At 64.7% G+C, this 10384-nt stretch overlaps 3 protein-coding genes across 3 annotated transcripts in view; 1 reads left to right on the top strand and 2 right to left on the bottom strand.

Annotated features, from left to right (window-relative positions):
• ABHD11 (abhydrolase domain containing 11) overlaps positions 1-212 on the bottom strand; it is a gene marked incomplete at its 5' end in the record, with an annotated part of 2578 nt that extends 2366 nt beyond the window's left edge. The window contains one exon of the mRNA XM_027896309.1: positions 181-212. Within this exon, the coding sequence (XP_027752110.1) occupies positions 181-212 (32 nt within the window). The remainder of the gene's footprint in view (positions 1-180) is intronic.
• An 846-nt stretch (positions 213-1058) lies between these two features.
• On the bottom strand, positions 1059-2922 carry LOC114063782 (claudin-3-like). The gene has a single exon (XM_027896306.1). It carries the CDS (start codon positions 2074-2076, stop codon positions 1432-1434), a length of 645 nt encoding a protein of 214 aa, XP_027752107.1. The 5' UTR covers positions 2077-2922; the 3' UTR covers positions 1059-1431.
• Positions 2923-9034: 6112 nt separating this feature from the next.
• Positions 9035-10168, top strand: CLDN4 (claudin 4). The gene has a single exon (XM_027896308.1). The coding sequence runs from the start codon at positions 9246-9248 to the stop codon at positions 9873-9875; it is 630 nt and encodes a 209-aa protein (XP_027752109.1). The 5' UTR covers positions 9035-9245; the 3' UTR covers positions 9876-10168.
• Positions 10169-10384: the final 216 nt, after the last annotated feature.

Genomic DNA, 10384 nt, shown 5'->3' with positions numbered 1-10384 from the left:
GGGCGTGGCCAGGGCCGACGAGCCGTTATAGGCACCGCAGTGCGGGGGCGTGGCTCGCGGGAGGGGGCGTGGTCATGCCCCGTCTGGCGGCCCCACCGCTCTTCCTGGGACCCTTCCCGGGACCCTTCCCGGTAGCGCTCCCGCCGCCCCCGCCCCGCGCGCGGCCGGGCCCTTCCTTACGTGCCCAGGGAGCGGGCGGCGGCGGCGGCGAGCGGCGGGCGGGGCGGGGCGGGGGCGCGGGGCAGCCGGCGGAGTATCATGGCGGCGGCGGCGGCGGCGGCGCTCGGGCCCTGAGGCGGTGCTCGCGAGCGGCTCCGCCCCCGGCCCCGCCCCTGTAGCGCCCCCCAGCGGCGGGTGGGCGGCCGTGCGGGCGCGGGAAGGTCACGGCGGGGCCGCTCTCGCCGCCCCCGGAGCCGCCGCTCGGGGAGAGCCCGGGGTGGGCACCGGCGGGAGGGCCCCGGGGGTGGCACCGGCGGGAGGGCCCCGGGGGTGGCACCGGCGGGACGGCCGGGCGGGCCCCCGCGGCTGCGCTCCCGCCCGCGGGCACAGCGGCACCCGCGCCGCCGCCGTCCGGCGGCTCCTGCCCCTTTGTCCCTGCCCGGCCGAGCGTGGCGGAGGGCGCGGGGAGCGGTCGGGCAGGGCGGCCTCGCCCCAGCGCGGCTCCCCGAGCGGGGGGAGCGCCCCGCGGCCAACCTTCCCCCCCCCCCGGGGGACCCAGACTTTGGACCGGCGGGCAGGGAGTGTCCCCGCGGCATCCAGCGGCTCCGGCAGCGCCTCCCGACCGCGTGGGGAGCTGCCCCCGGAATGCAGGGGGGTAACGGGTGTGCCCCCCCCGCCACCCCTCCCACCCGAGCAGAGACCCCCAGGGCGGGGAGAAAGGGGTGCGGCTGAGCCTCTGCCAGTCCCCACCCCAGTGCCGTCCCGGTGCTGTCCTTGGAGGGTGTGTAGGGTTTCCCTTTGGGAGTAATGCCCGTAAAGGGTGTGTAGGGTGTCCCTCTGGGGGGGGCTGTAGCCCGCTGCCCCCCTCCCTGTGACCCCACAGCCCAGCGACACTCGGGTACCAAAACAGGACACGTTTATTGACAAATGTAACCGATACAGAACACGCGTAACAGGGACAGACGGTGCCCGGCCGGCAGCGATGGGGGGGACACGCCGGGGGGGGCACCGTCCCCATCCCGCCCCCATCCAGCCCCATGGGCGCGGCGGGGCCTCGCCGGCCGCCGCTTCTCCCGCCGACCCGAAACTGCCTCGTGTTTAACCGAAACTGTCTCTATTTACACAGCCCGGCCCTGACCCCGCCGCCGGCCCGTCCCCTCCTTCGCGCTCCCCCCGCCCCGGCGCTGCCGTGCCCGGGTCCCACCGAGGGCCCTGGGGGTCCCGGGGAGGGTGGGGTGAGGTGGGGGGTGCCGGGGGATCCCGGGGGGGGGCTCAGACATAGTTCCTCTTGTCGTAGCTGGTGACGGCGGAGCGCGGGGCAGAGTAGGCCACTTTGCCCGTGGGGTACCTGTCCTCTTTGGGGGGGCAGGAGCAGCAGAGCAGGGCCCCCCCCAGCAGCAGGAGCGCGGAGGCCGCCCAGCCCACGTAGAGCGAGGTGCCCAGCTCCCGCTTCTGCGCGTCGATCACCAGCGGGTTGTAGAAATCCCGGATGATGGTGTTGGCCGACCAGCACACGGGGATGAGGGTCATGATGCCGGAGAGCAGGAAGATGACGCCGGCGACGATGGTGATCTTGGCCTTGGTGCTCTCGTCCTCCACGCAGCGGGTGCACTGGGCGCCCACAATGGCCACCATCAAGCCCATGACGGCCAGGACGATGGCCACCACCAGGAGGGCGCGGGCGGCCTGCAGGTCCTGCGGCAGCGCCAGCATGGAGTCGTACACCTTGCACTGCATCTGCCCCGTGCTCTGCACCACGCAGTTCATCCACAGCCCTTCCCAGATGATCTGGGCCGTCACGATGTTGTTGCCGATGAAGGCCGTCACCCTCCACATGGGCAACGCGCAACAGATGATGCTGCACAACCACCCCAGCACCGACAAGGCCACGCCGCCGATCTCCAGCCCCATGGACATGGTGGATGGTTCAGTGACGCGCTCCGGGCGATGGCAAAGAAGGACCCACGGACCGAATCCGTCGCCGTCACCCGCCGCCGCTCGCAGCCCGTGGGGATCGGCTTTCACCTGTGCGCAGTGGCATTTATACGGCCGGCCCGGGGTGGGGTTTCAGTGCTGCCTGCTGGACGCTCCTCTGCGCTCCTCCGTCACCGTCACCTGCGTCCCACACCCTCCCCTTTGTTTGCAGAGATGGCGCCGGGTAACCAGAGAAGGGCGGGAGGAGGAGAAACGCCACCTGCCACGGCCATCCCCTTGGTTTCGGGCGATAGGTATCGGGAAACACAAGCACCAGACTCATTCTGACCTGCCAACCCCTTTCAGGGGACGTGGAAATGCCAAAGGCTCACCTTTCCTCCCTGGAGGTGCTGGCGGGTCAGGGTTTGGTTGATTTCTGGAGCATGTTATCAGTGCTCACGTTTAACTGGGGTTCGGTGAGCACTGGGCGCTTTTGCATCACCGTGCAAAGTGCAACCCCTTCGCTGTGCCGAGGTTTGTGCCCCCATTCCAGGGGACCCACGGGTGCTCCCGGCCTGGCAGGAACCGTGGGAGCAGGTTCTACCCCCGCCCAACCCCCTCCTGCTCCCACCGTGCAGGGCCGGGAGCACTGTCAGGGATACTCTGACTGACTGATAATGATCTTTACTCATCCTGCACAAGTCTCGTGGCCTTGAAGGAAGCAGATAATGCACGTAACCACCCCGGCAGCGTCACCCCGACAACCTGAGCTGGCAGTGGCAAAAGGAAAAATATCCTAAGGCATGAGCAATCCCCTCAGACCTGTGAACCACAGTCTGTGGGGTGTGGGGTGCTTGTGTCCCCCCCTCAATCTTTGCGTGCTGGGGGTAGGGCCAGCATTTCCAGCCCCCCCCCTCCGCCCAGGAATGTGGTTGCTGGACACGGACTTGCTCTTACCTGTTCCCTGCTCGCTCCAAAAATCTCCTCTACAACTTATTAACTACTCAAGAGCGCGGTGGGATGCTGGCAGCTGGCGCTGTGGAGGGAGCCCTGGGAGGGGGGTGGGAGCCCTGTGACCGCCTGGCTGTACCCCCACAGCACCATGACGCCCTCATAGCTGGGGGAGGGGGCGGATTTGTGTGCCCCACAGCACCCTGATACCCTCTATCTGGGCTGTCACCATCTGTTGATCTGCAGCACACTGAACCCCCACAGCCAGTGGGGCCACCCCACAGCACCCTGACACCCCATATCTGTCTGGGTCAGCTGTTGTCACCCCCTGTCATTGCAGCACTCTGTATCCATCCAGGTTGGCCTCCAGCCCCTTGCAGCCCCCTGTGTCTGACTTCGACCACCCTGTGACACCCCAATACCCCATATCCAACCAGGTTAACCTCTGCCAACCCATGGCATCCCCAAAATCCCCAGGATGCGGCTAGGTGAGCTTCTGCAACCCCACTGTACGCTGATCACCCCCCAAGGGGACCCCAATCCCCACAGACAGTTGGTATGTGCTGCTGGGGGGGCCCCATCCAGGCATGTGCCCTCATTGCTGGGGGTACTGGGGGTCCTAGCCCTTGAGGGACCCGGTCCATGACCCAGTGCTGCTGGCAGGTGATGGTGGGCACAGGGAGGTGCCAGTGGCAAACAGGGGGGTCTGGGCTGTCCGAGGGCCACCAGGTGTGCAGGCAGGGGCGTGGCAGCGGCCCCGGGGTGTAGGTGTGCACAGGGGCACACACAGACACACACAGACACACACAGACACCCACCCCCTCTGCCAGCAGAGACACCCCCACATGCAGCCACACACAGACAGACTCACAGACACGCAGAGACACACACAGACTCACATACACACGCAGACAGACTCACAGACACACACAGACTCACAGACACACAGAGGCACACACAGACAGACTCACAGAGACTCACTGTCTCACAGACACAGAGACTCAAGACACACACACACTCACAGATACACAGACACGCAGCCAGATACACAGAGAGACTCACAGAGACACACACACTGAGACACACAAACACACATGGAGACTCACAGACATGGAGACTCACAGCCACACAGACTCACAGACAGCCAGACACACAGCCAGACTCACAGAGACACACAGCCAGATTCACAGCCACACGCACAGCCAGACTCACACAAACATACAGACTCACAGACACACACAGACACTTACACCCAGACACAGACACACAGAGACTCACAGACAGACTCACAGACACATGGACAGACTCGCACACAGACACAGAGATGGAGGTGAACAGGCACAGGCTGGCAATGCAGGTGCTCACACGCCCCTGGCACACACATGGCTGCACACACACCAGCACATGCACACACAGCCACATGGCTGCAGGGGCTCTGGGGCAGAGGGTACCCCTGGCAGAGTCAGGGGGATACCCCACGCAGGGCTGTGGGGTAGGAGAGTACCCCAGGCAGGGAGAAGGGAGCGCCCCAAGCAGGGCTGTGGGTCGAGGGTACCCCAGGCAGGGTTCTGGGGTGCAGATGTACCCCAGGCGGGGCTCTAGGACAGGGTTATACCACAGGCAGGGCTCTGGGGCAGGGTTTTATCTCAGGCAGGGCTCTGGGGCGGGGTGTACCCCAGGAAGGGTTGTGGGACTCAGGAGTACAGGCAGGGTTATACCACAGGCAGGTCTGTGGGGAAGCGGGGATACTCCATACAAGGACAGGGGGCAAGGGGTACCCCAGGTGGAGGTGCGGGGTGGGGGGGATACCTTCTAGAGGGCTGTGGGGCAATGGGGACAACTCAGGTAGGGCTGTGGTGCAGGGGGAGAGGTGGATACTTCAAGCAGGTATGTGGGGCAGGGGGATACCCCTGGGGTAAGAGCTCCTGGGGCAGAGTGGGGTGGGATGAGGCAGCAAAGCACGGCAGCCCCCGACCCTGCAATCAGCCCCACGCGCCGCGTCCTTACACTTTGTCATCCCAAATTGCCAAAGTACAGGCTCTGTCCAGTGTTGTGTCTGCCTGGGGCAGCCACGGCCACTTGACTCACTGTGGGGGAAGGGGCAAATCACTGGGGTTTCAGGGTTCCAGTCACCTCTGTCAGGACACATTCTTGTGGTGAGGAAACTGGATCAATAGTGTTTACCAAAGAGCTGAATGGAGCCAGTGTCCCTGTGGGGGCCCCCCATCCCTCCTGCCGCATCCCCCTCCCTGTCCCCCACAGCTGGGGAGGGATGGGGAGTATCCAAGTCCCCCGGGAGAGGGATAGAGCAGGGTGGCCACATTTGTGGGCACACAACAGTGACATGGTGACAGGTTTGCCTGCTGTGGACACGGAGAGGCCAAATGAGGGTCAGACCCCAAAGGCCATGAGAGCATCACCAGATCGGTGGCTCACACTGCGGGAAGGACACCTAGGGCGAGCAGGAAGGACGGGGGGCACGGGGGGACACCCAGTGCAGCATCCCCTTCCTGCCATGCACCCAGCACCCATCATCCCGGGGGTGAGCAAGAGGTGACGGCAGCAACAGCCCCGGGTGCCTCGGGGCCGCGTCCCACTCACGTGCGCGGCAGCCCGCGCAGGATTTTGGGGTGTTTCCCCTCCGCTGCGGTCGGGAGTGCCGCGCGTTCCCCCCCGGGGCGAGCGGGGCCGGGGCGGTAAGTGCTGCCTCGGCCGCTTATATTTCAGGCGCGGGGCTGTTGGCTCGGTCCTGACCAGGGCACACAGGCAACCCATTGTTGGAACCCCTCCGACGCGGCGGCGAGCAGGTAAAGGCGGCTCCGAGCATCAATGGCAGCTCTGTCTGCCGGCGGGGCGGGGCGGGAGGTGCCGGCACGCGGGGGGCTGGGGGGCACCGGCCAGCGGGATGTGGCAGGGGGCTCACCTGGGGGATGGATGCTGGGCCGTGCTGGGATCGGCTTCGCCACAGCATCCCCTTCCTGCGAGCATCGCCTGCTAAGAGACTCCCGTTGCACCGCCCGCATCCTCCTTCCTGATCCCTTGGTCATCCTCTCCCCCATCCCTTCTCCTATCACCTCGGCAGCGCTTGGGGGTGTTTTCCCTGTCGGGAGCCACTTGTTGCTCAGAAATTGGACAGAGCTTTGACTTTCGGAGTGACTTCAGGGCGAAGGTCCCGTTTCTGCCCGCAGGGACCCCGCAGGTCCCGGCACACGGCTCCCCTCCCGCCGAGCCGATAAGGCTTTGCTTTCCCACCGTGAGAAACAACCTGACTGTGCACATTTGAGTTGGTCAGGGAGCGGGGGGGTTATGTCGGGCAAGGATGTTTTTTGGGAACATTCAGTCTCTGGGCTGCTGGTAACTAATCCCTGGCTGCTTGCTCCGTGTGGGCTGAGCAGGAGGGCTGCTGGCCATGCCTCGCTTGGCAGATGCAAAGCCAGAGATCCCAGTGGATTTTCCTCTTGCTGGCAGGTCTCACGCGCCTTTTCAGGGCCTTGAAGTAGCCAGAGTGGTGGGTCCGTGTGCAGGTGCTGGGGAAGGAGGGTCTCTTGGCTCAGTGCAGGGCTGAGCTGGTGCTGGTTGTGTGTGAGATGGGACTGTCACTTGTGTCCTTGGTGGCCCTTTTTGGCAGGAGATTTTTGCCCCAAGTCTTCTCCCTGCGGGGTGTCCTCTGCCCTGGGCAAGGCCAGGGTGGTGCAGTCTCTGCTGTGCACCTGGTGGTGCCTGGCATCGTGGTGACACTGGGTTTAATGCCACCTCCCTGCCTGGGGGTGGCCTCATTACCCAGGGGGCCCTCGAGGCACTACAGCGTGTCCCTGTGCTGGTGAACCCAGAGCAAGTATTGGAGGGCATCTGCTGATGGGCATGCCCGGGCAGGAGCTCTGCCTTCATTGACCCCTTTAGCACAGTAGAGCAGGGACAGGAACTCAGGCTCCCCTGTCCTGCAAACCCCACTGGATTTGGGGCAGGGCACCCACACCTAGATGGGTCGTGGGGCGGGTGCTGGGTGGCAAAAGTTCAGGATGGGTTGAGCACCCTGTTTTGGGGTGGAGAAGCTCCCTGCTGGGCAGGTGAGCTGTGGTCCCACCAGGACATGTGCCTGTTCCATGGCACTGGGACAAAACCAGGGACTGGGATCCTGCAAGATGCACTGGGAATGGGCATGGAGACGTGGCTGTGGGGCCAGTGCTCATGTGGGGCTGATGTCCATGGGGTGGTGGTCCTGGATGGCACGTGCTGAGGCACTCGGTGGTCCCACCTGTGCTACATGACCACCCTCAGGCCCTGTGGGCACTGGGGGTGGCTCTTGCTCCTCCACTCTGCTGACTGGCAGTGGTGGGGACACGGCGCTGGTGCTGGTGGGCGGGCAGGCACGTCACTGGGAGATGTGGGGAAGGGCACAGGGCACGGGGGCTGTCCCTGGGTGGCAGCCGCCAGCTGGAATATATGTCACGTTCCAGCACTAATTACAGTAATTGGCTGGGGGAGGCCGTGCTGGCGCCTGCTCTAGCTCAAGGGGGAATGTGAGCAGCTCAGGTGTTTGATGATTTTTGTCCCCACTTTGTCATTTGTCCCCAGCCCACAGACACATCCCCATGTGCCTGAGGGGACACAGCTCATGCCAGGCACACACACACGTGGATGTCCCTCTCTCCAGCCCCAAATTACCTGGTGGTTACGGCACCCGGCTGGGAGGTGAAAGCCTCAGGCAGAGCCCAGCCCCGGCGGGGATGCTCTGGAACCTCGTAAATTAAAGGGAGCCCTTGACCACAAGGCTCTGGCACTGGGGTGGCCACACTGGTATGTGAATAATGCGGGCACTCCAGCAGGACAGAGCGATGGATGGAGCCTGGGCGGCTCCTCTCGCACAGGTCAGGCAGGACCCTGACTCGTCCTCACAAGTTGGAGTCTGCAGCAAGACCTGGATGTCCCCAGGCATCCTCCTGGCACTGCAGTGCATGGACCACCCGACTTGTCCCACCACATGGGGACAAGATGCCCGGGGACATCCCGTGCAGCTCTAGAACCCATCACACGGAGCAATTAGCACAAGTGATTGGATCATCTCAGTAACCCCGGTGCTCAGGAAAACTGAGATTATCTCAGTGCCTCTTATCTCTCCCAGAGGCCCAGGATTAAGCTGGGGTGATGAAACAGTGCAATGTCTGCCTGTCTGTCCTTGCTGTCTGTTGAGCACCTGTGCAGGTGCAGGAGGGGCTCAGAGGGAGTAGGAAGGGGACATGTGTGGGTCATGGATTAAAAGAGGAGAGGCCAGGCAGTGCCCAAAGCATCAGCATCAGTATTGGCATTGGTGTTGCCATTGGTGTTGGCATCGGCACTGGGATCAGTGGGTATGGCACTGGGACACCCTCAGGCCACCTCTGCCCCCCACAGCCCCAAGCCACAAAGCCCAAACCCACTGAGCAGGCAGCAGGACACAGGCAGGCCTGGGGCTGAGGGCAGCCCTGTGAATGCTGGCTGGTGGTGGAGCACAGGGTGGGGTGGGTTTGGGGTCTGCCCCCATTTTGCCCCAGGCAGTGCTGTCTCTCCTCCACGGGGAACCGGCAGCTGCTCCAACCAGTTTGTGGGTCTGGGCGGTGACACCTCCTGCCCGAGGCCTGATGGAGGGCTGGGAAGTGCTGGTACAGATGCCAAGGAACAAACAAGAGCCGCTTGTGTCCTGCTGGGCACGGAGCCTGGCAGCGGGGGGGATGGTGTGCTGCTCTCCCGGCACGGGGCTGTGGGGGGCCAGAGACTGGGCTACTCCTGGAGCAGTGACCGTGAGCTGTGGGAATCTGAGGCACGAAAACATGGAGGGACCCATCCAGGTGATGGAGCAGAAGGTGCTGGCAGTGATGGCAGAGACATCTGGTGCCTGGACACCAGCTCTTCCCCTTCAGCATCCCAGGCTGAGCCCCCGGCGCTGCCCTTGGCGCTGCCTCCCCCCAGAGAGCAGTGGGACGCACTCCTGCGCCTGGGTGGCCTGATCCCGGTCCCCTGCGTCCTCCTCCGTGGGAGCAACCGGGATATTAAGTGTCAGCGCTGGAGGGAGAAATACAAGCGGAGGAATCTCGGGAAACTGGTTTTACCCCTCCGTCCGGTGCCGGCGGCAGGACGGCGGCTGTGGCGGCGCTCCTCCCTCGGCAAAGGCATATAATGCCTGCCATGGTCCCGGGAGCCCGCACTGCGCGGCGGGAGGCGGGCAGGGGTGCTGGGAGCGAGCCATGGCCTCCATGGGCATGCAGGTGCTGGGCATCGCCCTCTCTGTCATCGGCTGGTTGGCCTCCATCCTCTGCTGCGCGCTGCCCATGTGGCGGGAGACGGCCTTCGTGGGCAACAACATCGTGGTGGCCCAGATCATCTGGGAAGGGCTGTGGATGAGCTGCGTGGTGCAGAGCACGGGGCAGATGCAGTGCAAGGTGTACGACTCGCTGCTGGGCCTGCCACAGGACCTGCAGGCTGCCCGTGCCATGGTGGTGGTGGCCATCGTCCTGGCCATCCTGGGCACGCTGCTCGCCGTCGCCGGCGGCAAGTGCACCAACTGCGTGGAGGACGACACCGCCAAAGCCAGGGTCATGATCCTCTCGGGCATCATCTTCATCGTGGCCGGCGTCCTCATCCTCGTCCCCATCTCTTGGTCAGCCAACAGCATCGTCCAGGACTTCTACAACCCTCTGGTCGCCGACTCCCAGAAGCGGGACCTGGGCTCGTCCCTCTACATTGGCTGGGCGGCCTCGGCGCTGCTGCTGCTGGGGGGTGGGATCCTGTGCTGCACCTGCCCCTCCCGGGGGGAGAAGCCCTACTCTGCCAAGTTCACGGCCGCCCGCTCGCTGCCAGCCAGCAACTACGTGTAGGAGCCGCCTCGCCCGCCTGGACCCCCCGGCCACCACAGGGAGCCAGGACCTCCCGGACCGGCAGCCCGCCCCCCCGGCCGGGCTGGGGCTGGCCGGACGCCGGGGCACTGCGAGGGAGGGCAGACAGAGCTGCCTTTGTTCCGCCTGGATTGGAGCCGGTTCTTTAATCTCGGCTGAGACAGGGAACAAGGAGATCCTGTCCTGGCTGCCCGCGGCGGGGGTCCTGTTCCCCCCGCCCGGAGCATCCAGCAGAGGCATCTTCTCTGAGATGCCACCTGATTCCCCCCTCGAGCATCTCCTGGCTCTCGGTATCGGTGGTGACAGAGCTCCCAGAGCCCGTTCCCACGGGTGGCACGGGGCTCTCACCGGGTGAAGCTCCCGGGGACTGCCTGTCCCTCGGGATGGGTGGCGGTGTCGGTGCTGGTGGGGACAGCGAACTTGTCCCACGTGGTCGCGGGGACGTGGTGGCTCTGCGGGCCCTGGCAGGGTGTCGAGGGTTATCAGGGGCT

This window comes from Empidonax traillii, unplaced genomic scaffold, assembly GCF_003031625.1.
Source record: "Empidonax traillii isolate 1590-97213 ecotype Southwest subspecies unplaced genomic scaffold, ASM303162v1 scaffold492:size733235, whole genome shotgun sequence".
Lineage (NCBI taxonomy): Eukaryota > Metazoa > Chordata > Aves > Passeriformes > Tyrannidae > Empidonax > Empidonax traillii.
Note: the sequence above shows the minus strand (reverse complement) of the source record. Positions and strands in the feature narration are given on the sequence as shown.

Excerpts from the sequence above, each read along its gene's own strand:
- LOC114063782 (XM_027896306.1), bottom strand. The coding sequence starts at position 2,076 with ATGTCCATGGGGCTGGAGATCGGCGGCGTGGCCTTGTCGGTGCTGGGG.
- CLDN4 (XM_027896308.1), top strand. The coding sequence starts at position 9,246 with ATGGCCTCCATGGGCATGCAGGTGCTGGGCATCGCCCTCTCTGTCATC.